Source organism: Furipterus horrens, unplaced genomic scaffold (assembly GCF_987537825.1).
Source record: "Furipterus horrens unplaced genomic scaffold, mFurHor1.1.pri manual_scaffold_8, whole genome shotgun sequence".
NCBI lineage: Eukaryota > Metazoa > Chordata > Mammalia > Chiroptera > Furipteridae > Furipterus > Furipterus horrens.
The window spans coordinates 22,201,618-22,227,751 of NW_028327178.1; the positions used below are offsets into that span (position 1 = coordinate 22,201,618).

The 26,134-nt window shown below is 36.5% G+C and overlaps 1 protein-coding gene across 1 annotated transcript in view; it reads left to right on the top strand.

The window, feature by feature from the left end:
* RIT2 (Ras like without CAAX 2) overlaps window positions 1–26,134 on the top strand; it is a 295,767-nt gene that overhangs the window by 127,641 nt on the left and 141,992 nt on the right. The window contains exon 4 of the mRNA XM_090285108.1: window positions 19,922–20,113. Within this exon, the coding sequence (XP_090141234.1) occupies window positions 19,922–20,113 (192 nt within the window). The remainder of the gene's footprint in view (window positions 1–19,921; window positions 20,114–26,134) is intronic.

Genomic DNA, 26,134 nt, shown 5'->3' on the forward strand with positions numbered 1-26,134 from the left:
AGCATCTGGTCTATGGCGTTATTCTTTGGTACTTTCTGTTTTAAATCCCATTCTTTCTGATATTTCTTTTAAATCTTTATTTATATAGAGATAATAATTGAAACTTTTTAAAGGATAACATTGGGGGTCACAACAGAATTTAGAAGAACTTGGTGTGTTATAAGAAAGAGACTCTGTGGAGAATAGCCCTTGAAGTTGTTTACAAGGATAACAACCCACTTCCAAAGCACATGTCTGCGCGACTCTGTAAGAAGCAAATTGTCTTAACCGAATGTTGGGCTACAGATGTCCTTTCGGGATTTCTTGTCCCTGATAGGCCTGAATCAGAGAACTATGGGAGTCAAACAAGCACTGGCTCCTATGCAAATGCCTCCCACTCTTTGACAATGTCCTCTCTGCTCAGCCACATTTTGAAAGCAACCACTGTGTCTGCCCTCGTGTGTGTAGCGCCCCTTTTTGGGTAACACTGAGATGGTTCACACAGCTGTAAAATACCTTCCCCTTTAACTGGTTGATACTTGGACTCCCTGTGTCATAAGCCAGTACTGTCATAAAGAATAAGGCTTTGAGGAGAGATTTCATTTTATATTTAAATGATGTTTCATGACTTACAGATAAACATAAAAGGCTATCAAATGTGTTTATTTTCTCTCTCTTTCAAAACATGTTAAAATTATATCAAAAGACTAAAATGATATTAAAAGACTAAAACTATATTCATAAAGAGAGAGGACACAGATGAGAGATTGCAACACCTTTTGGGGAAAAATACACAGTGAACAGATGAATGGGGCTGCTGTTGTTGACTGGAGGAAACTATAACCTAGGTGTCTGCAGAGGAAGATTATGATGAAAAATAATGTGATTGATTCTGTAGATTCCTGGAAAATCCGAGAAGTGGAGTTTTATCACTGGAAGGGATAGGAGAGGGAACTGATGTTTTCTGGTATAACCCTCAAAATATGATCTAATCTTTTACATCATGTACATAAATTGTTCTAATTTAATAAAGAAACAACTTAGAAATTCTGAGAAATGGTTCTCTGTCATGTGAATGTGAGATGCGGATATTGGTTCTTTCTTTCTTGTGTTTATATCATCCAACCACTAAAAAAAGCTCTTTTTAGGAACAAATTGGAATGCACATCAATTGGGATGGAGATTTGGTGCAATTTTTCCTTTTTTATTAAATCAAATAGATTCTTCCAATGTTCTTTCTACTGAGGAGACAGTTCTCAGGCTATTAAATTCAAAGCCCCATGTTGTTCTGTCTCTGCAGATCTGTTATTCAGTGTATCCCAGCACCCTCAAGTCAAAGGGGACAAATTGCTACTTCATCCAGTGCTTCCCCCCACATACACACTTTTTGGAGCAGGAAGGTGTGTGGTCTGGTTGTTTTTTGGCTTGGAAGCCCTGGTCTGTGTCACAGGGCATCTAATCAGAGCTCCCAGTTTTGAATGTGACTGTAGCATCTTGATTTTAATTTCTCCCCAGCTGTGGGACTGGCTGAAACACAGATGGGAAGTAGAGCTGTGGGAAATCAGAAGAATTGAAAAGTGAGTTGAAAACTCAATGAAGCTTTAAAAAGAGCAGAGTTGCTCCGAAAGTTCTGAGCCCCCAGAGTGGACAGGATTCTCTGTCTTTCTTATTTCTTTTCCTATACTTTTGGGTATAGCTGAGCCTTAAGGTACACTGGAGAGGAAGGTGGGTAGCTGGAGATGGCTAGAGACAAGGGTCCTATTATCAAAATGTTTGCTTGCTTTAGATTTTCTCTAGCAGATGAGGATTTTTCTCTGATTAAGGTGACCATGTATTTATCATCCAGCTGGACACTTTTCAAGATCTGAGGGAAATACTAATAAATAAAAAGACAAGTCAAGTATGACCCTTCAGGACTCTGGGCAAACTGGGATGTTTCCTAGTTTGCATTCTTCCCAAGTCTGTTAACTAGAACACACGGGCACTTACTGAATGGGTATTTTGTGTCCTGTCTTCATCCCCATCCTTCCATCTAATATGGCTCTTTCTTAGGCTCATCATTCAATAGTAAGATGCTTGTTTGTCTTGGCCCTAGATCCTGACACACTGGTACTTCACTCTAAATGGCAAACACCCCCCTACTCCTGTAGACCTCAAACTGTCACTGAGGAAGCTCGAATATCAAAGATCAGGCCCTGACTGTAAATTTCTAACAGTCAAATCTTTCCCTTCTCTAACTAAGCTTGCTAATGCCTTGGAACATTTGAACAACATGTCAGGTCATTATAGTATAAGAAAATTATTCCCAATTTGTGTTTTTCATCTCTCATTATGCTTAAAGATGCTACAAATGCTTCTATTCTCTGCATAAAATTAAATTTAATTCATTCCAATTAAAATCGTATTATATGTGCTACATTTAGAATGGTAGGAGGTATGATGGTATCACACAGAGACAGAAATAAGTGTTGAAGACTCCATTCTGAAGGTAGTCCTGCTAACTTTTTAAATTAGGTACGACCCAATTTAATTGATATAGATACAGATACTGATATGAATATATATAACTTATACCTAGAGGAGTTGTTTAGTTCAGATCTTTAGGTATAGAACAAAAAAATATGGTAAAAAATAATTGCACCTATCTTCTAGGATAAGAACTACATACATTATTTTGTTTACTAAAGTATATTTTATATACAGTTAGTATGAACATTGAGCAGTGGTGTTCTGTATCAATTCTCAGTTCTTCTGCACTTCCCTGTCCTGATCTCGTTGAGTTATACTTTCTCCATGTGCTTTTTCTACACCTCACGCCTTTGCCTGCCGTATGCTTACTGTGCGGGCATAGGAGCTGTGTTGCTGATTCATGGTCCTCATTCTCTTTACAGAAAAACCTTTGTTTTCATGTCTTTTATAAAGATAAGTCCCTATTAAGTGCATTCTTTATCAAGTGATTTTTAAAGGGCCCATTTCTTCTAAAATGCTGTGCAAAACCAGAGTCATGAAAAGGCTAGGTGGAATCTAATGAACGAACTGAACTAACAAGGAAAATGGGGACAGACTCATAGACGGAGAGCAGGATGGCAGCTGGGGGTGGGGCAGGAGAGTAGGAGGTGGAGTGATTGAGCAAAAAGACTCGTGGACGTGGACAACCGTGTGGTGATTGCTGGGGGGAGGAGGGTATAAGGGGGCTAAAAGGTAATGAAAAAAAATTAAATTTTTAAAAAAGAAAAAAGAAAAGGCACAGAAAGTAACAGATGTTAATACGGGAAATCCAAAACAAAACACTGGAGAAACTAAATTCTATTTTCTTAAGGTGCTCAGCCATGAGCAATGAAACAGTGCCTCATTGAATTATAAAGAATCAACTGATCACAGCATTCACAATTTGATTTGGATTCCACAAATGAATTAATCAATTCATCTGTCAACTTTGTTTTCAAGACAAAGGAATTCACTGTTCTCTGGTTAAGCCTTCTCTCCAAATGGAACCACTGGTCATTCAGCATTTATGCATCTCAATTTCTAACCTTTTTGCCTTTGTGAATGATACTCTTGTGTACCCCTGTAGAGTCAGTTTCCCCCATATCTACATTTCTAAACTATATCCTTAGGTCAAGAACTAAAACAAATCTAGTTCTCCGATGAATCACTACCCAATCTACTCAGCTGGAAATTCTAGTTTCTCTCCATAGCTGGTTATGCTTTTTATGTTGAGATATACAAGACAGAGAGGAGCTATCCCTTCTTTCACCAGCCCATATACCTTCCGGTTCAGACAAAGAAAGTCTACAACCAAGATGAAAAAAAGTTTAAAGGAAAAAGAAAAAAAGAAAAAAGCCCATCTTCTTTTAAGCTTCTAAATACATAGGCTAGAAAGTTCAAGACCATTAAGGGACTTCCAGGGCAAATTTTAATCCTGCATATATGTATTTCTTTACTATCTTGAATCCTGACTGATTGACTGGTTCGACTTTTATTTACATTTCTTCTGAACTGGCTGTAGCAGCAATGATACATTTAAAATTTTAAGAAAATATAGTATCCTTGGTTATTCCTAATTTCCAGGTGTTTTACAATTATCTTAACAAGAGCAATGTTGGTAAGATGCAGATCGTAGAGCTTTTTTTATTGTTTAGCAAGAATATTCTGTTTGAGCCCTAAAATAATATCCCTATTAACAAATAAGGGAATAACTAGTCATTCAAGTATAATCCCTATAATTTATAGATGTTGTATGCATAACTAAATAGAGCATTTAAAGAATTTATCCTGTAAATTACTTTAAGAACTGATAGGAAACATTAGATTCACTGGGGTTTAAAAGAGAGTAGACTTCTTCCTGAACACAAGAATTTTGTTTTGTGCTGTGTTTAATAGAGTTATATCAGACTTACTGAAAAGGAGGGATGTAAAAACACATCAGCTGCATCAGTGATTTTCCAAGTGTGTGTTCTTGTATCAGTGCCACCTGGGAACTTGTTAGAAATGAAAATTCTGGGTCCAGCAGCCTGTGTCAGGAAGCCCTCCAGGTGATGCTGATGCATGTTAAAGTTTCCAAACCACTGGTCTATGCTAGGATTTTGCTAAAAGCTAGACTTTTTGATAATGACACATCAGCTTGCAAATTTGTACCCCTTCAGACTAAACTGTTTTCTTTCATAGTGTCCACATATTATGGTCAGTTTATTTCATTTTAATTTAGCAGAACTTTACAGGATAATGAATAATTACATAAAATTGTGCATCCAGTGTGTTCACGGAGTTTGAAATTTGCTTCGGTATGATTTTTTAAAAATAACTAAAAATTAAATAAAAACATTTCCAAATCAGTTCTTCTCTGTGTACAACAGTGCTACTTATCTGATATTCCTCTCTTCTGTGTTTTCTCATGCAAATATTTCGAATGCTATAACCAGCTTAAAATCCATCAAATAATGTTTTGACTAATGTTTTTCCTCTATTTGTTGATAAACTGATATGATTTGCTCCGTGTAGCTCACCCACCTCATAAACACAATCCTTAACAGATGTAAAATTAGTCATTGCACGGTGTGAGAATGAAAATATCTGCTTTAAAAACTAAAAAAAGAAAAGAATGAAAGATCACACTTAACTACAAAATAATTATAATAACTGCCATGTCAAATGTAACCTTATCATTGCCTGATCGAGATAAGCTCCTGTTTATTCTAAACAAAACTCGTGTTTGCTCATGTAGGCTTTCAGTGTCAAAAGCATGCAGTTCACACAGTGTTGGTGCCCAAATTCTCAGAGGGAAGCTCAGCCTCCATTATTCTAATGGGAGAGATCTTTGCCAGTCTGTTTCGCCTCTTCAGAGAAGAAATCTCTACCTAAATGAGTGTTAAACTGGAATCCTAATATTTTCTCTCCCATGGGACGATAAAAGATGTTTCAAAAGAATCTAGATACATTCATCAGCTATGCATATGTGTAGAATGTGATTATCCTGTGTAGAAAAATCTCTTATGGAATAGATATCAATAAGCAGTTTAATTATGTTCATGGTAAATGGTCAGTGAAATAAATGTACCTATAAAATATCTAATAAAGTACAAGTGCTAAACATGCCAAATAAAAAGAAATTACATTTGACAAAAAAAAAGTTAGAAATGTAATTTTAAGGAAAATGTTGACAAATGCTATTTTGTAAACAAAACAGAACAAAACTCAAACACTAATACTTGCATTTTATTAGTTAAGACAGTCACTCTCAGAACTCCTGCAATCATTGTAACTGCCTTCCTGCTTTTCCTGGAAGGCCTAATGGAAAGAGACTTTTCCAAAGTGATATAATCTCTCTCCTAGGATGGTTGCAAATATTGGCATTTACAAATTATACATTTTTTTCTGTAAATAAGTTTGATCCAGTAAGTGGACCTGTGTGGAATAATTGACTGTTAGATCTAAAAGGGTTTTCTAGCAACTCAGAGGCTCAGAGCAGAGCCGCAAAGCCATGATGTGTGGGCATACCTCTCCATGTCTCTGCAGGGTTTGTTTGAAAAGCCAAACCAAACAACAAATACTTTTTGAATCATTTTTTAATCTTAAAATAAGGAGATACCTCACAAAAATACAGTTTTCTGGCTTTGCTTTCCATATAAAAACTGGACATTGGAGATAAAAAGACTGAACATAGCAGTGAAATTTGATGGAATATTAAATATATTAGGAGGCAAGTCACGGGACTTCTTATCAGAGAGAGGGTTCACATGCTGAGTCTCCTCCTCTACTGTCCTAAGGGTGGAGGGACATGCACATCTTCTAGTTACTATAGGAGCAGAGTCATCACATCAGTATCCGGTCTGTAAACTAGAGAAAAAGTCTATATTTCAACTCATACTAAGTTTTTATGTGATCAATTGTTATTTCTAGACTCTAAGGAATGGTCTCTATTTTAAAAAGTCAAATGAAATATAAGTAATTGACATAATCACTATTTTTCTGACTTGAACAATTCAGTTAACAACTCTAATATTACATGTCTAAGTAGCTACACTGAAAGGATACCTTGAGAGTTTGAATACCAGGAACAAAATAGCTTATTCTCTTAAAAACTCATATAATGGAAATGAGAAAAATAAAAGTATCTATCACAATAATCCAAGTTCCACCACTAGCTACCAGTGTGACTTCTGATAAGTTACTTAAGTTCTGTTCCTTAGTTTCCCTTCTTCTTAGGGTTGTTATTAAAATGAACTGAAATTATAAATATATTATATGTAATATGCTATAAAATTATATATAATATATAATTACACCTGATAGACAATAATTATGAAATAAATGTTCATAATTCTACTTTCATGTGTTAGGTATTAGTGTTTTAAAGCAAATAATTATATATTACATTTTTTTCTAGCACTTTTTCCCCATAGGAAATTAATGTGATTCCTTTATAACAATTGTTTCTTAGTAAGGATGGGAATTATCTTCACATAATCTAAAAGTGAAGAAACTGGACATGTGAGGACTATTACCCAAGATTGTTGGAGGAGGTCATCAAGAGGCCATGACCCTGGGTTGACCTGAGAGCTGGCCTCAGGCAATCAGAGGCTCATCAGTCCATCCCTGTCCTTTGTACCTTCTACCTACCTTGCCCAGCGGGAGCCAGTTTAAGGACATAACCTGGAGAGAGCAGTGTGTTATTGAGACCATCTGGATGGTTCACATGTCAGAATCCAGTTAAGACCAATACACAAACTCTTCAGGTTGTGGTGGGCGGGTGGTTGAGCTGCACTGTTCCTGTGGACAGCGAGATAAGCCTCAGATGTAAGTCCCCTTGTTTGTTAAACTGCCATGTCCCAATGTGGAGTGGCCTGTGTCTTCTTTACTCTGTCCTTGGCCTCCACGTATGGGAAGCCAGTTTCATATTGCACCCTGGGAACTGCTGAGGTTGCAAACCAACAAAGATCACATAATGGGTTGGTGGCAGTTTTTGTTCTTTTAAGGAGACCTGGTTTTCCATGGAATGTTATGCATGTAACACGGTGGCATCCTGAGACTGTTCTTCAAGTTCTAAATACCCGTGATTGTTATGGCCAACACTGTAAATGGTTAGGTGAGTGACCAGAACAAGAATTCAAGGGAGTGTTTTTTAGAAACCTTTGTGTATATGCCTTATTCTGGATTTACTTAAACTGTTTGGCGGAATTCATTACCCTTTGCTAATCAACCACTTCATGGCATGTCTGAGCAACAAAAAAGGAAAGTTTCATCATCCTAGAAAACACACTTGCCTGTAAACAGAAACTTCTGATGCTTTAACTCAGGAAAAATAAGTAATATTGGGGTGGGGGAGGGAGGTCAGTAGAGATGCTATTTTTAGGCAAGAAAATGGCGCTTAGTGTACCTCAAATCACCCCATCTTGACAGTTTCCTATCCGATTCTATGCACAGACATCTATTTAACTCTTGGCTGCAGTCATGCAAATCAGTTTAAAATGATATATGTTCCTTGCTCATTTCTCTTTTACTTCCGTGTAGTATCAGTCTGGATATCCCTTTCCCACAATCAGAATTAAACTATTCCTTCTCTCTCTTAGATGTGGCTTAAAATTCTTCCTCTGTTGAATAATTCTGGTTAGCCAAATAGATGTGTTAGAAGCCTATGTGTCAAGCCTGATGGAATAAACACAATTTTGCAATGTATAAACTAGGAATAAGTGGGACTCTGGCTCACACTATTTGGGGTTACATTTAAAGTCTTAGATTAATGGTATTTCATACAATAAAAATAAATGGTGTCATTGCTCTAAGAGTCAGTTGGGTATTGTGGGGAGTGCATCAGAATTAGCATCAGGTAGAGTTCAATTCAAATCCTTATCTTCCCTCACTATCTGTGTGGCTTTGATCAATGTATTGAATATTTCTGAGGTTCACTTTCCTATCCTATAAGGTGGAATTCTTGATACTTTTCAATATTGTTGTTTTTAAAAAACCAGGCTTATAAAATAACCACATAATCTATAAAGGAGTTTGAGTCAAGTATGATTTTTTATCCCCTTAACAAATATTTTGACCTACTAAATGCAGTGTTCAGTCCATCATGCAGTAGAGTGTAAAATATTATATGAATATATGTATAGTACAACAGAATATTTACATACATATATGTGCATAAGATAATATTATATGTGTATATGTATATAACATGTATATGTGTGCATATAGATACACATATATGAGTACATATATAAAGATAGGTTGTGAGACTTCAAAGACCTAAGAGAGCATTCATTTCTGCTTTGAATAGAAGCTTGAGAAGGTGTAACCTGCAACATTTAAACTGAACTTTGTGGAACGAAAGTAGAATTTGAGGCATAAGAACTGCATAAGCAAATGCAGAGGGCATTAAAATATATCTTTCCTGAGCCATTGTTATTCAGCTTCGGTTACATTAGCTTGCACAATGCATTAAAACACCAGTGTTGGCTTTTTCTCAGCATGTTAATCTATAGGATTTATACCTAGAAAACCTTCATTCAGGTAGACAAACAACAGGAGAATGGTCAGATTAATGCAAATTGCCATAGACTTATATGAAATCCTCTGGAGTGAATTTTTCTGCTTCTAGCCATTACCTTGAAATTATTGTCCTTACAGAATGTTAAAAAAAACTGAAGTATTTTTTATTTTTTCTATATTATATGATGTACCAACAGCTATCAAAATTCATTGTTTTTCTAGCAAAGTGTTGGAAGGGAGAATTGTGTTTATAATCTGAATTGCAATTCAGTTTTTGGAAATTAATAGCTGCCTCAGTAGATTAAAAATATTGTAAAGGATACTTTTACCTGAAATCTCATAATTTCACAGGTATGTGGTTTCATTGCAAATATCTTTGGGACTGGCATTTCTATTGAGTTGGCCAAATCATTCATTTTAGCTTTTTCCATACAATGGCTCTAATAGTGCTTAGTGATCTTTAACTCATTCAAAACTATTTTGTTAGATAGTATAACATAGATTAAAAAAAAAAAAAAAGAAACTTACCAAAGTTGGTGAAATTTATGCAGCCATTTTAATATTGAAGATGGAAGAAGATATGCAACATTTTTAGCATCTTATGCTTTATTATTTCAAGAAAGGTAAAAACACAACTGATACACGAAGAAAAACAAAAGGATTTGTGCACTGTATGGAGAAGGTGCTGTGACTGGTCAAACGTGTCAAAAGTGGTTTGTGACCTTTCTTGGTACTATTGACATTTTTGCTAAATACAGCATAGGTCAGTAGGAATTTATAGCCTAAGAGCAGGGTGAGGATGGGGTGACAGAAAACTGTTAAGAGGAAGCATTAGAGTTAAGGGAGGATTTTGGCTTAACCGACCTGGTAGGAATTTTACTGCAGGCAGGGAGATTATTAGACATCATTTGAAGAGTAGCAGAGGTTGAGGCCTCTGATCAAATATCCAGGATGATAAGAAAGGAGGATGGGAGCTTCTGGCTATGGCAGTTTAGCAGAATTGTCGCTAAAATTGGGCAAAGCAGAAAGAAACAAAGAAGTCCAAACATCAAGACCTAGTTGAAAGGTTCAGGGACACTTAATAGAATTTGTCAAAGAAAGCATCTTTGTCAACCGTAATTCTGATATTAGGGCAGACAAACACTTTAAGCATCTTTCCCTCATTTGTATGGTGAGGACGTATCTGCTTCTCAATAAATCTCTAAAATCTTAGGATTGTCTGGTAACAAATTATTCTAAGTATCATAAAACAAGATGATTAGGATTTTACCTGGAGCAACAAACAGTGATTTTTTTTTCTTCAGCTAAGAAAAAATATGAATTACTTTGTGTAATAATGCTTTTTAGAGCATTTTTTGTGTGTATACATATAAATTCACATAAGTATGTATATATATACATACATACATTATTTATATACAGGGTAGGGCAAAAGTAAGTTTGCACTTTGTATGGAAAATAGTACAATAATTAATAATACAAGAATAAACTGTTTTGATTACTCAAAACTGTTAATCTACTTTTGCCCCACCCTGTATATACACACATATCTCAAACATCATTTTTTAAATTATAGTAGTATCTTATCATATGCTCTAAATAAGTTAGCAAATGCAATTTGGCATGTGAGTTTTCTTATTTACTCTATTTTTGCTGTGATCATCCTTTCAGTATCATATTGGGAATGATTAAAATGTAATGGGTGAACGAAATACTGTTGTAACACAACAGTTATGCTGCCTTCTTCCAAGATGCATTTCTGTAGGTTTTATTAGCAGGAAGTCAGCTCACAGTATGAGTGACCTCCAGGAAAAACAGGAAACCAGCTGTGGTAAAAGTATCTTTTAGAGCTGGGTTTTCCACCCTGGTGCCAAACTGGCCTGTTAGGAACCCAGCCTCGAGCAAAGCTCGCCTGAACTCTGACTCCTGTCTCCTCCCTGTCCCCCCATCTGGGGCGGGGGAGGGAGCGAAGCTGTCCTAAGCTCCACCTGCTGTCTCTGGCCACACCCCCATCCCACCTCCCATCCACAAACACCACCTGCCCCATCCCTAGGGGAGGAGCTAAGCTCACCGGAGCTGAGCTGTCTCCCTTCTACCCCCACCCACCCCTCCAACCTTCCATGAAGCTGGTCCCTAGTGCCAAAAAATGTTGGGGACTGCTGTTTTAGTGGATTTGTATAATGCCACCAGAGCCAGTCAAGAAACGAAGTCTTTGAGAAAGCTCAAGCCAAACAGACTTCTGTGAGAGAGAAATTTGATGCATCCAGACACAATGACATACATCTTTCTTCTCCCATTAGAGTAAGACATACGATTGAAGATAGAAAATAATATAAGAAATATTGAGTAGCTTTTTAATTAATGCAGATTTCAGTGGGATATATGCTTACATAAAAGGCAAAGAAGGCCTGGCCTTACATGTAGGGGAATGAGTAAATAACTAAAAATTTCGTCCATTTAATTTAGAGGCTGGATTCCATTTTCCTTTTATCTCTATCCTCCATTCTTCAAACATTTCTCTCCTTCAAGTGTGTATCATCCAGGGAATGGTAACTTTACTTAAAAACATTTAACTTAAGGTAATTAACTAAATGATAATATAATTATCTTTTGGGCTGTGATCCAGGCACCTCCCTTGTGGTTTGGAGAATGCAATGCTGAATAGCCCTTGTCTCAGGTAGTTTATACAGTCTAGTAATGAGAAAGAGAGCATAGCAGGTTAATTACAGAGGAAGAGTTATAAGTGCATAAATCTGGACTGTTAAATACTGAGCATCTTTGGCAAGGGGACAAAACTAGAAGATAGCTGTCAAAAACTGTTTTCATAACAACACCTTAAAATAGATACACTCTCAGGGTCTGGGGAAGGTAGAAGAGGATATAGGAGGGGTAAATGGTGATGGAAGGAGACTTGACTTGGGTGGTGTATTATAGTATTGTACACCTACACACACACAGGAGACTTATGGCCAAGATGGAGGCCTAGACTGACATGCTCCATCTCCCTTCACAACTAAGAAGGAATACAACTACCACAAAACCAGAAAAAACCAGAAGGTCCAGAAAATAAATGGAAATCCAACATTTGACGTTATAAAGAAGTGGTGCTAGTCCTGCTGAAATGAACAAAAACACATATGAAACAAGTGGTGAGGGAAAGAAAACCAGGGATCAAATCAACAAATTGGAACATAAGGAAGGAACAAACAGTCAACTAGTGCAGAAAGAGGAAACAAAAAGTGAGGAAAATGAGGAGAGGCTCAGAAACCTATGGGACAGCTAAAGTGGGCCAATATCGGAATCATAGGGTTGCCAGAAGGTGAAGAAGAACTAGAAATTGAAAAATTATGTGAAAAAATAATGAAGTAGAACTTCCCTAACTTGGGGGAGGAAATAGACTTACAGGTCCAGGAAGCAGAGAGTTCCAAATAAACTGGACCCAGGGAGAACCACTCCAAGACAAATTATAATCAAAATGTCAAAAATTAAGGATAAAGAGAGAATCTTAAAAGCAGCAAGAGAGAAGAAGAGAATTACATACAAAGGGGTCCCAATAAGACTTATCAGCTGATTTCTCAAAATAAACTCTGCAGGCAAGAAGGGACTGGCAAAGAATATTCAAAGTAATGAAAATCAAAAACCTACAACCACGGTTACTCTATCCAGCGAAGCTGTCATTCAGAATAGAAGGGCAGAGAAAGTGCTTCCAGGACAAAGTAAAACTGAAGGAATTCATCGAATCCAAACCACTGTTATACGAAATGTTAAAGGGACTTGTTTAGGAGAAAGAGGCTCAAAACTATGAACATTAAAATGAAAACTGTATCACAACAACCAACAACAGAAGCTAGGGAACTGAAACAAAGGCAAACTAAGTAGGCAACAAGAGCGGGAAAAGAATTATAGGTATGGGGAACATTATGGGGGGAGGTCAGCCGGAAGGGGGGTGGGGGGAAAGGGAGGGAGATGGTCCAGGAATTAAGAAGCATCATAGGAGGGAGTGGAGTAGACAGGAAGATATTGAGAAGAACTATATGCACAACCAATGGGCATGGACTAAGGGGGCGGGGACAACTGGTGGGAGGGGTGTCACTGGGTGGAGGGGAACAAAGGGAAAATAAATTGGGACAACTGTAACAGCATAAGCAATAAAGCATATTAAAAATAACAAAATAAAAATATAGTATTGTACACCTGAAATCTATATAATTTGATCAACCAATGTCATCCCAATAAATCCAATAAAAATAAAATAGAAAAATATAGAGAAATACTCTCAATGGGATGTAGCTCTGGAAACCACCCCAGAATGTAGCAAAACAATCCCTGTTCCCTAAAATTAATCCAGACTAGTCAAATTGATACCCTAATTCCTGTCCTCATGATCAATTCAAAAACCTTGTCCCATGAGTGTGGCCTTCAATCCTGTCCCATTCAGATGTTCTTCTTTCACATAAACCCTGTTTTTAATTACCTATGGATAGTTCTTTTTAGGTTTATAGTGTCAACTCTAGACAAATAAAAATCTTTGCATGACACAAGGGCCCTTACATTATTTACTTTCTCAATCAATGTCTTTTTATTATGACTTATGCTGTTTTCCAGGGTCTAGAGATACAAAAACTGGAGCCACATTAAATAACTTCTCCTTTCCTTGGAGAGGCAGTATGGTATGATATCTCTGATTTCCTAATTGGTCACTCTAGGACCATGCCCATATCATTTAGTATCTCTATATTTTGATTTTTCCCCCCTGTCTAATGTGGGAATGTCATGTAACTTGACAGTAGGAATGTGCCACTCTTACATGAGCCATACTCACATCTCTCTGTAACATTGCCTATAAGATGTATACATGCCAGTCCCCTATCATATGTCCCTCACTTTCTCCCCAGACCCACACTTCAGACCACCTTGAATATCTATCATTGTCTGGTTCATGTACCTTGCTGGGATCAGGAAGTATTAGTAGTGACTTAACATCTGAGCTGAATTGCCACAGCCCCTTCCTCTGGGAGATCTGCCCAGGGAGACTTTCTTTGGAGTTCTCCTCACACGTGTTCTTGACTGCTCTTTTGCACTTATGTACAACAATAGGGTGGTTTCATGGATCCGAAATTTGTCCAATTGCCTAGGGCTTTGTGCTCAGAAGGGCCGTGAACTTGGTTTAGGGCTCTGCTGTTGTTGTCTTGAAATTCTTAATTTTTGAACCAGGGTCTTGGTTTTTCATTGGACCTGCAAATTATGTAGCCTGTCATGCATTGGATTCTTAGCATTTTGAGTTGTATTGAGGGAAGAGCTATATAGGAATCATCATCATAGCCAGTTTCTAGGCACCCTGAATTTTCCAGTGCCCAATGCTGCATCAGAGTCAAAGGCCCTTATAGTTTTTCAAGCATTAAAATAAAGACATTTTAGCTATTATCCTCAGGCTTAGCATGCTGTTCTGTCTTTCACAAAACAATTTTTCTGTTTCTTACTTGATCCTTGCTGCAGTAGTACCATGGAATAAGCCCACAAAATATTTGGTGAGACTTACATTGAAAAATATGACTAGAGACTTAGACTTAGGAAACCTGATACTAAAAATCCTTTTGATATTGAGGGTATTGTCCTTTATCTAAAACCCCATCAGATAAATTGCTTTCAGCTCTCAATGCTTAGGGAGAGATTTGTGTCTCCTGACCCATTAGTGTGTTGTTATTGACCACAAAAGTGATATAACTGATTTTGTTTCTATTGTAGCTTTGGTTGTCTACAACTTGAGAGTCAAGTTTGCAGATCAAATTGTGTTTTGACTTTATCTTGTTTCTTCTGTTCTAATTTCTATTTGTTCTTTTCCATATCTGTCCATACTTTTGTTTTTTATATGTATTTTATTACATGTTTTATACATATATGTATTCTTTTTGTATTTATTGTATGTATTTTATATCTCAAATTGTACATGCCTGTCACATAAGGGCTCAATAAATATTTGATGAGTTAGGCAGTATTCCATGATTTAATGCATTTCTGAATGTACATGAGTGTCAAATATTGAAAGACAGATTACAAATAAATGTATAATGATGGAGGTGGTTATGTCCTCTTTAAATTACAAAATAACATAGTCTTAAGTTATATTTTGCTTTTCAGAGTTCATTTTTAACCATATGGCCTTTTGTTCATTTCCATTTCAAATGAACATTTTTAAGCAGCTTCAGACACCAGATCAAGACTGAAGAACCACCACTCCCACTGATTTCTATCTTTGTACTTTGCATCAATTACAATAAATTCGCTACCTACCCTTTCATCGCTTTTATAATATCTTTGTTTTTATACTCCCTTTTTTTAAAGCATACAAACAAAAGCAACACCAACTACATTGCTCCTCTGACAGATCCAAGAAATTGAAATGTTGACTAATATGCAGGCCCCAGATGTTGAACTGCTATACAAAGGCTGAATTTGAATCATGGGAGGTTGTTTAATGGTGACAATACATAACCTTTGGGAGTAGAGTTGCGATAAATTCGAGGAGCTCTTTACAAATAATAAATTTAAGAAAAATGTCACAAATAAGCCCCTCCCCCAAGCCCTCTTTGCCTTTCTCCTGCAAACTGCTCGTTCGTGCTCTTCTCTGATCCCCTGTGGTTCATTTAGCACTGAATTTCTCTTCATTTACTTTATCCTGGTCTAGCTGAGTTTCTTCTACCCGGACAAGGGCCAAACTTTTCTCTACTTCTTGATGTAGCTTACCACTTGGCATAGTGTTAGATGCATGACTGACTTATTATTTTTTATTTAGTTTTTTTTCACTAGTAGCATAAATTTGGTGTGGAGATGTGTTATTATAGATACAGAAACCAGTACAGACAGTGGTATGTGTGTGCTGTGCTAGGATGCAGTTGAAAGACAGGCTTGACTGTAATGCTAGAGCATTTTGTAGTGAGTCATTTATATGCTGCAGTAAATTTAGTTGAAAACAATGGGGATCTGGTTCATCCCCTAAGTTTCTGAACACCTGCTCAAAAAGCTTACTCTGATATTCAAGAAACTGGGACATGAGATTAACCAAAAATTCTTTCTTTGTTTTTAGAATTCAGAGAATCCTCACACTATTTTAAGACAAGGAAGCAATGAAAAGGAACTGATAAAGCTGCAGTATTGTACTCATAATAGCTTAGAAAAATCTTGGAAATGCTTATATTTTTAGAATTTTACACAGTGGGTTGGCCTTATAGATAGCAAATGGTACCTAGTAATGTTCCTGAATAATTAAGAAACAAGTTTCATTTATAGCAGGAGACAAAGATATTAACATTCAGGATACATAGAACATAAAGCACAGAGATATTCAATTCACAGGTGAACAACGACAGAAGCAACATGTTGAACATTGCATTGTTTTCATAAAGTGATTTCAGGATCATATTATTCAGCTCATACATAGGTGCAGAGTTTCTGCTCAATTCTCTGGACCCCACCAGTCTACAGTGCATCTTTAAGTTATACATGAGCACTCATGCACACGCATACACACACGCACACATGTATATGCTATGAAAAGAGTTGGTATGGATAAGGTCAGCTAAGATGAGGTGTCCTCCCCATTCATTGAGATGACTTAATTATATCTATTTTATTGGTAGAAAGATTCCCCTATCTGAAAAAAAAAGATTAATAATTTCTGATGTAGCATATTTGAGAACAACTTCCACATTTATATTTAATGCAGCTCTAAGAGGATTTCATGCCTGTTCTCCCAGTGAAAGGTTCTATTCTGCAGGATTTGTACCAGAGATAATAATAGGATTAATTTGTATTGTATTTTAAAAATTCATCAAAGAGTTTTCACATCTGTTTTCTCCTTTGATCCTTTCTACAGCCCTGTGAGATGGGTTAAGTGTGTGTTCTAATCCCTTTTGACAAAAGAGGAAATTGAGGCACTGAGGGGTTAGGTGATTTGTTACAGGACATGCTCTAAGTAAGTAACAGGCCTAGAAGTCATGTACTGTGCCTCCTAGATTATGTGTTCTCAGATCATAAAGACTATTTTTGAGCATAAACACAACGTTACATATCCCTACATCCAGGTGCAGAGCAAAATCAAATAAGGAGCCCTTTAAAATACTAATGCTGGAATCCACACCTGGAGATTCCAATTCAGATCAGATGCAAGGCCCAATAAATCTATTTTTAATAGAACACATATGTGACTTGAGTCCAGTTAACCAACATAATTGGAAATTCACTCATCCATTTTTTCAGTATTGTTCCCTGTGAATTTTACCATTTATTTTGCCTGTTTTCTTAATAGGTTATTGGAGTTTTTCAAATTTATTAGTCATTCCTACGTGACATAGTTATTGTTGGAGTCAAATTTGTTGTTGTTACCTTATGTCTGACACAGAAAAAACCTACTCTAGTCAAAATTTTTAAAAATTCAAAAAGTAAAGAGGCTATTTCATTTCCTGCAACAAAGTAAGATCCATATCTAGAGGAGAATTTGTAAATGGATAATAAACATAGGGGATACTTACTATGACTCATTAATAAATACAGAAGAAAAACATGAGATGCTATTTTTTTACTCTAAAATTTATAAAGGATAGAAAGATTTTATGTGACATTTGTGAGAATGAAGGGAAATGGCCACTTTTATATAATGTTTGGTGGTACAATATCTTTGGTGGTGAGATTGGCACTATTTCTCCAAAGTAAAAATAGTACCTCTCAGCTATATGTAAATTTGTGCAACAAGGATGTTTAAGAATATACATTGCAACATTGTCTGAATAAAAATAAATGGAGGACATTAAATACTTTTTCATAGGCCACTAGTTAAATAAGTTATGGTACATGCATAAAAGGACTTATGTATTCATTGAAAAATAATAATACTTCTATATGCTTATATTGAATGATCTTCAAGGTATATTAGGGCTGTCAAACCTTATGGTTATAAGTAAAAATTGTATATATTATGTTCCCATTCCAGTATAAAAAGGTATATAAAGGTGAACTATATATACCTATGCTTATATACATGTAGACTATTTCTATAAGAATAAAGAAGTTATTAACTGTCATGCATTTGGGAAAGAAAACTGGACATTTGGGGTGGAAAGAAAATTAATTTTATATACTTTGATCTTGCAATGTGTATTTTTATTTTTAATACTCAATAGCCTATTAAAATAACGTTGATCTTAAAAAAATTGGCAAATAAAATGAACAGTAAGTTGTAAAATAAGTATGGATTCAATCATGTACAATTGATTTAACAAATCCACTTATATTTGTTAAAGTATTACATGTATTTTTATGATGATTCTATCATATCTATTTGAAAACTAATGGTTAGTTTTGGAACATCATTAAGGAACTTCAGTCCATAATTCTCTAGTTGATCCATATCAGCTATGAGATTTTGACTGAGAAATAAAGTTCTCAAAATTAAGAGACTGTCAGAACAATAAGGGACTGAAGACATTTATTTGGAGATAAAGAAAATTGAGATCATGTAGATATGTTTCTCTCATATTACTACAGTTGACTAACATGGGAAAATTTAGGATTAAGTTACAGTAAAACTTAATACTAAGTAAATTGATATAGTGCGAGAGAACATTAATTATCCAAACCAGCTTTACATTAGTTGGTTGTCCATCCAAGGACAAGTCTCCTTTCTCTCTGGGTTCAAGTTCTTAAAACTTGACAATGATTGGTTGACCCCACTGAAACTGTTTTCACTCATTCCATTTTGTCAGAAAACAATTTAAAATATTCATGCACTAACTCAGGACCTACTCTATATATAGACTTGTAAGCATCCCAGTTTTCCATAATTTCTGGATCTATGTAAATGTTCCCATCCTTCGGAAGTCAAGTCATGTTAAATCAAATAAAGATTTGTTTAGACAATTACCCTGAGCTGAATATTTTGGCTGAGTGAAGAGTTCACACCTTTGCCTCATGGTTCAAATACAGTTTAAGTTCATGAGAATCATCCTTTGGTTATTTAGCTCACAAACCATCCAAGTCGCAATATGTTCTTGTGTTGTTCTTTTTACTATTTAGCAGGGCTTGTCCCACAGCCAAAGACTAGATTTCCTATTTCTCATTGCATGAACTAATTAGCTCTTGTGATTTTAACAATAGATCATGAATAATAGTGCAAACATGTTTCAGATTGAGAGAAACTTTTGAGACTGCATTTCATAACTAATATTGAATTTTCAGTTGCCAGAAAATTGTAGTTTAGAGGGGATGCAATAGGAAAAACTTATACAGCAATATATCCAGGCTGAGACACAAATAGATTGTGGAAGGGATTCTTTTCTCTGCAGAGAGCAGAGGATGGAGGAATTGACAGAATGTAGAAATAGACCCAAGACCCCTCTGCTTATGCACCTCAAGGAGACAAATCTAAGAATTCCCAAACATATAAATGGGTCTGTGATTATCTATGCTAATAAATACCTTCGTTCATAAGAATAACCAATGTTCACTCCTAATTTGTTTTCATATTTTTGAGGAGAAAATTAGTTCTTATAGGTTTTAATGTTTGGAGTTTGCAAATTCGATTCCTTTTTCTAAAATTAAGTCATTAAATAGAAAACTATTAAAATGTGTATATATATATATATATATATATATATATATATATATATATATATATTTCCCATTACATTAGTAAATCTGCTATTTGACATATCTACCCAAAATCTCTTAAATCTTCCATTCTATGATTAAAGATCAATACTCTGAGCAACTTAAAACATTGTTTTCATAATGGTATATTTTACTTTCCTATATACAAAGTCCATAAATATACATTTGGAAAATTTTTACCTAAACTCTTAGTCCCGTAACTTGTCTGCTTTTGCCCTGTTACTTTATCGGTGTCATATGTTGGCTTCACTTTCTTGAACTGATTCCTAGTTTTGCTCTTTGCCTGCAGGCAGAGTTCACAGCCATGCGGGAGCAGTACATGCGAGGTGGGGAGGGATTCATAGTCTGCTACTCCGTCACCGACCGCCAATCATTCCAGGAGGCTGCCAAGTTTAAAGAGCTCATTTTTCAGGTCCGTCACACCTATGAAATTCCCCTGGTGCTGGTGGGTAACAAAATTGACCTGGAACAGTTCCGCCAGGTGAGTGCCAATTTTATCCGTTAGCTTCTGTCTTTCCTCCAAGGACACATAGTACCAAGTATGGATGCTTTCCAAGGTTTATATGGAGAATTCCAAGAAGTGATACATGATTTGTCTAAGAAACCTTTGAGGTCCTGTGGTATCTTGTCTTAGCCACCACAACATGTCATATGTGACTTTGCAGTATCCTTACCACTCCCCCATCATGAGGCAGAGCCTGTTTCTCCCATCCTCTTGCATCTGGGCTGGTGCTGTGATTTGTTTTGAGCAGTAGAGTGTAGTAGAACTTCTAAGGTTAAGCCTTAAGAGTGAAATAGGTTCTGCCTTTGTCACTTGAAACACCTTCTCTTAGGATCTAGCCATCATGTAGGGAAGACCAAGCTAACCATTGAAGAGAACCATGTGTACAAAGCTATATCCAGCCTCACAGCTGTCTCTGTCAAGGAACAACACCTGTGGGCAAAGAGCTATTTTGCATGTTCCAACACCAACTGCTGTCTGACCATAAACTCATAAAATACCCTAACCAATCCACATGGAACAGAAAAATATTCCAGTTGAGCCTGGTCTAGATTTCTGGTGAACAGAATCCTGGGCAAATAACATTGACTTGTTTAAACCGCCATGTTTGGGAATAATTTTTCATGCAGCAATAGATCATCCAAACAGGACCCTTCCTACCTTCCAGAATCAGAACAAACCACTACTTCTCAGTTTAAATAAGAAATGACTCCTACATACCATGAATCTGCTTCAAACTGCCCTGCTGTATCACTGTGATCCTCAGGCTCACAATTTCTCCAAGCGAACAAAATGGATAACGCAGAAACCATGTCTAGTTAATATTGTGATCCATTACTAGAGTTCATGTGCCTGATTGTAGTTTATTCACATTATTCTCATCTTATCAGACACTATCAGGGCCTGAAAGGCAAACTATGATGGCCCTCGTCTCTGAGTCTACAGAATAATACTTCAACCATCCTTAGGACCCCTGAAGAGACTGAAAAATAAAAACCTAGTTCAGGGACCAGACAAATCATCCCACAGTTTTGTGACTCTCTCTGTGCAGTTACATTACTAAGAAGTTGCATGTAAACCCTATTTTGTAAATAAAATTCTCTAAATCAGTGGCTTAGTTATACTTTGAGATACTTCATCTTTATTTGCATCGACCTTATATTTGAACTGGGTTCCAATAGCTTATGTTATTCTAACTAATGATTAATTTTAGATTTCTTAAAGTAGCCTGCTAATAAACCCCTTTGCTAAGGTAAGAATAGTAGCTACAGCAATTAGTTTTCTTCTCTAAGTTTTATATTCTTGGATTTTTTGTATCTAATGCATTTTAAGTTTTCTTAAAGTGAAAGGTTCTCAAATTGAGCTAATGTTTATGAATTTATGCTTAACATAGAGACATATTCCTGCGACTTCATGCAATGACATTTTTTCTTATATTTTACTTGGAAGTCTAAGCATCTTAAAGTGGTAGCTGTTATTAAGAGCATAGTATTTGTCTCTTTTGTACCTGTTTTTTGGTCTTTATTGTTTCTCTTTCTCCAAAGCAATTTTTAGTGTAATTTGTTTATATTATGATGGTATAGAAATTTAAGTTTTTCTCACTAGCTAAATATTAATCTATTCTCACACTTGACAGAAAGCAGAGAGCTGTAGGTCTAGTGGTGAAAACGTCAGATCCTCCTCTGCAGAGTGGGGGTGCTTTGCTATTTCTTTAGCACTCCTGGGAGTGTCCCATCAGTGATCACAGGACCACCATTAGTGCATTTCCCAGAGTCCCTAGAAAATACAAACCTTTAATTGGATACCAGTCAAAAGAGCTATAAGGGACTGAGAAAGTAAGTGAATCTGAGAACATAAGAAAATCTTGAGGCACAAGTTAATCATATTTTCTCTAGAATGATCTCCATGAATTCCAGCGCTGGCTGGCATTGACTTTCACTTCCCTTCCCTGGCCCAGCTCCTGCTTTCCTGGACTCAGTAGGGTCCTTTACATGTCCCAAATGGATAGTCAACAGGACCCCTGTCTTAGCCAGTTAACTGTATTTTAGCAGTGTTGTGAATCACCGGCATCACAGATATCCCTGAAACAAGTATCCAAAATGACATTAAGCTGAATAATTTTGCCGATATGACACTCTTTCTTTTAGATAACAAGATAGTCAAAGAAAGTGTAATAACCATGAAAACTCAAATTACAATCTTTAAAAAATGTTCCTTTACCCAGGTCTCTGATAATGAAGTGTTGATATGCAAATTTGGCGTCTAGCTGTGGTATTTGTAATGGAAATAATTATTTTTGTAATTGTAGAGTGGTTTTCCTTTTCAAAATGCTTTCAATTTACACTTTATTTTAATTCTAGAACTGCCCTGTGTAGTTTTAAGACAAGCATATGATGGATGATATTTGAGAAGTGAATACAGTGATAGAAATTGATGTTAAGAAACTATTGCTGTTTGTAACATAATTGAGACTACAACCCCGATAATGTGTATTTCTTTTATTACATCAGTATTTCAAGGTTAGGTCTCTCATTTTTTCATCTAAAGACAAAAACAAAGATGCTGAAATTTCCATTATCTATAAATCAAAGGTGTTTTGTGAAGATTCCCAGAGTAACAAGGTTACACTCTCTGGCGGAAGTCTTGCTGGTACTTTGGTTTAGTGCTGGGAGCCAGAGAAGTAGAGCCCTCACTCAGCATGCTGCTCTTCTTCCTCCTTGGCCTACATGGAAAGAAGTTGAAAGAAAGCTATTTCTTATCATGTTTGCTTGATAGAGTAAATAGTGGCTGCTTTCTTAGTGCATTTTGGTGACTCCTCAGTCCCTTTCTACTAGTAAAAATAAATGAGTTTTAGAGTCTGCTATTTTTATCATCAGTTGCAGATTTGAGCTAAAGTATTGAAGGGGAACACTAGTCATGTTGACACTGATGATGTTGATGCATTTAGTATTAGAAAGCCTCTAAGCCAGGCACTTACACACATAATTGTATTTATTCCTTACCACAAGCCCATGAAGAGGCTCTTGTAGTATACCTGAATCAACTGACTCCTTAACACACCCAGTAACTTGCTCAAGGCCGCACAGCTAGTTTGAGTTGAAAGGCAATATCAAGGGTGTTCTCATTCAAAAATCTCACTGTGTTATACTGTTGGCTTGCAAACATTTGTAATTTTTCATGAATTAGTTTTATTTTTACCAACTTTGGAATCAGAGCATGATCCTCAGAGAATGCAACATAAGCAATTGCATTTTATTGGGAAGATGAAGGAGGAAGAATCAGTATGATAACTCTGGATGTGGAATGGGGACCTCCAGGACAGGGACAAGCCAGGAGTAACCAGAAGTTAGGGGGAAGAATGTGAGGAGAAATAAGAGTAAAGAAATGAGGTTCCATACTAGTGAACAGTGCTGTTCTAATCAGTTAAACAATGAGTACAGACAGAGTTCATCCAGACTATTCTAATGTCTTTTCTTGAAGTCCCCCAAAATACTAGGTCTCTACGCTTCCATAGTCTTTGCTCCTACTTATCATGTCTTCTGCAGTCACACTGGGCAGTGGAAGGCGATAATTCCTGTTTTTGCTTTTGCAAAACCCTGACCAACAGTGCAAGTGAAAATGGAGCTATGACTGGAATGAGTTCCAGGGATTTGGGAGGTAGATTAGCAAGGTTTTATGTCGGGCACAGACCATATACTGTTTTATTCTGAAGATAGACCATGACAAACTGCTCAGTGATGACATTCTAATTGCAGCTTAACACCAGCTTGGAACCTAGAAAGTGTACTTTCCACAACCTGATTAACTCTTCAAGTGCTGATTTAGGATTGTAAAAGACCCTTTGTTTAATCTTCATTGAGATATTTAATGAAAATACTCCATTCCTGTATTGAGAGGGGCATGTGGAAGCTGTGTGGATTAAGAATCACTATATTAGGAAAAATTACATCTATTTAGGCTTCTATCATGCATCTACTAATCTTTGTAGAGTGGTAGCAGCTTTGCAAGGTAAATGAATGAATAAGCCAGTCTTTGTCCTCAAGGACTTTCCATTCTCCTCAGAAAAGATCTACACATGTGAAGTAGACAGAAAACCATGCTAAACGATAAAACTAAATGTTGAACAATGGAGAATAATGCATTAACTGCAACTGTTGTTGAGAATTAGAAAAGAAAATATGGAACAGGCAAACAAACACAGAAGCCTGTCAAGATGAGGAGACAGAGAAATATGAACCAAAAGAGGGAATGGATCAAGGTTCCAGTGGGAGAACTAAGCGACGGACAGACAGCCAACCTAACAGACAAGGAGATAGCCAACCTAACAAATGTAGAGTTCAAAACACTAGTGATAAAGATGCTCACAGACTCGATAGATATGTTTAAGTATGGCAAATGCATAAGGGAAGAAGTGAAGGCTATGCTAAATGAAATAAAGGAAAATCCACACAAAAGTAATGGTGAAGGGAAGGAAACCAGGGTTCAAATCAATGATTTGGTACATAAGAAGGAAACAATCAGCCAACCAGTACAGAATGAGGAAATGAGAATTGAAAAAAATGAGCGGTTTAGGAACCACTGGGACAACTTTAAACATACCAACGTCTGAATCATAGGGGTGCCAGAAGGAAAAGAGAAAGAGCAAGAAATTGAAAGCTTATGTGAAAAAATAATGAAGGAAAACTTTCCAAAGTTGGTGAAGGAAATAAACATACAAGTCCAGGAAGCACAGAAAGTCTCAAACAAGCTAGACCCAAGGAAGAGCACACCAAGACACATCATAATTAAAATGCTAAAGGTTCAAGATAAAGAGAGAATCTTAAAAGCAGCAAGAGAAAAGAAGAGAGTTACCTACAAAGGGGTGCCTATAAGACTATCATCTGACTTCTCAGAAGAAAATTTGCAGACAAGAAGGGACTGGCAAGCAGTATTCAATGTGATGAAAAGCAAGGCCCTACAACTGAGATTACTCTATCCAGCAAAGCTATCATTTAGAATGGAAGGGCAGAGAAAGTGCTTCCCAGACAAGGTAAAGCTAAAGGAGCTCATCATCACCAAGCTATTATTATATTAAATGCCAAAAGGATCAACTTAAGGAAAATAATGTCAAAATTATAAACATTAAAATGACGACAAAGTCACAACTATCAACAACTGAACCTAAAAAATAAAACCAAAACCCAACTAAGCAAACCAGAATAGGAACAGAATCATAGGTATGGGGATCATTTTGGGGGGTTATCAACTGGGAGGGGGGAGGGGAGAAATGGGGAAATGGTGCAGGGTTCAAGAAGCATAATTGGTTGGTACAAAATAGACAGAGGGGAGTTAAGAATAATATAGGAAAGGGTGAAGCCAAGAACTTATATGCATGACCCATGGACATGAACTAAGGGGGGTGGGATCGCTGGGGGGGAGAGGGGTACTGGGCAGAGGGGAGCAAAGGGGAAAAAAATGGGACTACCATAACAACATAATCAATAAAATATACTTAAAAAAGATATGTGTAGTGGAAAGAGTTCTGAACTAAGTAGAATGAGGTACAGAAAGGAAAAAAAAAAATGTGGGCAGCATTTCTGAGGAAGGAAGATGCCAAATGGAGAAGCATCATGACCAGGAAGGAAAGATCAGGTGAATGGTGATAGTGCTTTTAGGAAGGACCAGCAAGAGAAAATCTAGAGAGTAGGAAATGAATTGTGGGGCCATGAGTGTGCACAAGGCATGAGTGCTGGGGGTTGGGGGAACAGTGGACAAGACCAGCCTGCCCAGTACATGCACATCAAGCATCCTCAGAGTAATTTCATAGGCAGGCCAGCCTTGAATTCATAATCAGACACAAAACATAAATATGTACAGGGGTGTGTTAGATATACTGTAATACAATGATTAATTGCAAATACTCAAAAAACAAAAAGAGTAGCATTCCATTCATGTTTCATCAGTATGTTAGATAATCTATATAAATGCATTTTCCAAATGATGAGGGTTTATTTTATTTTT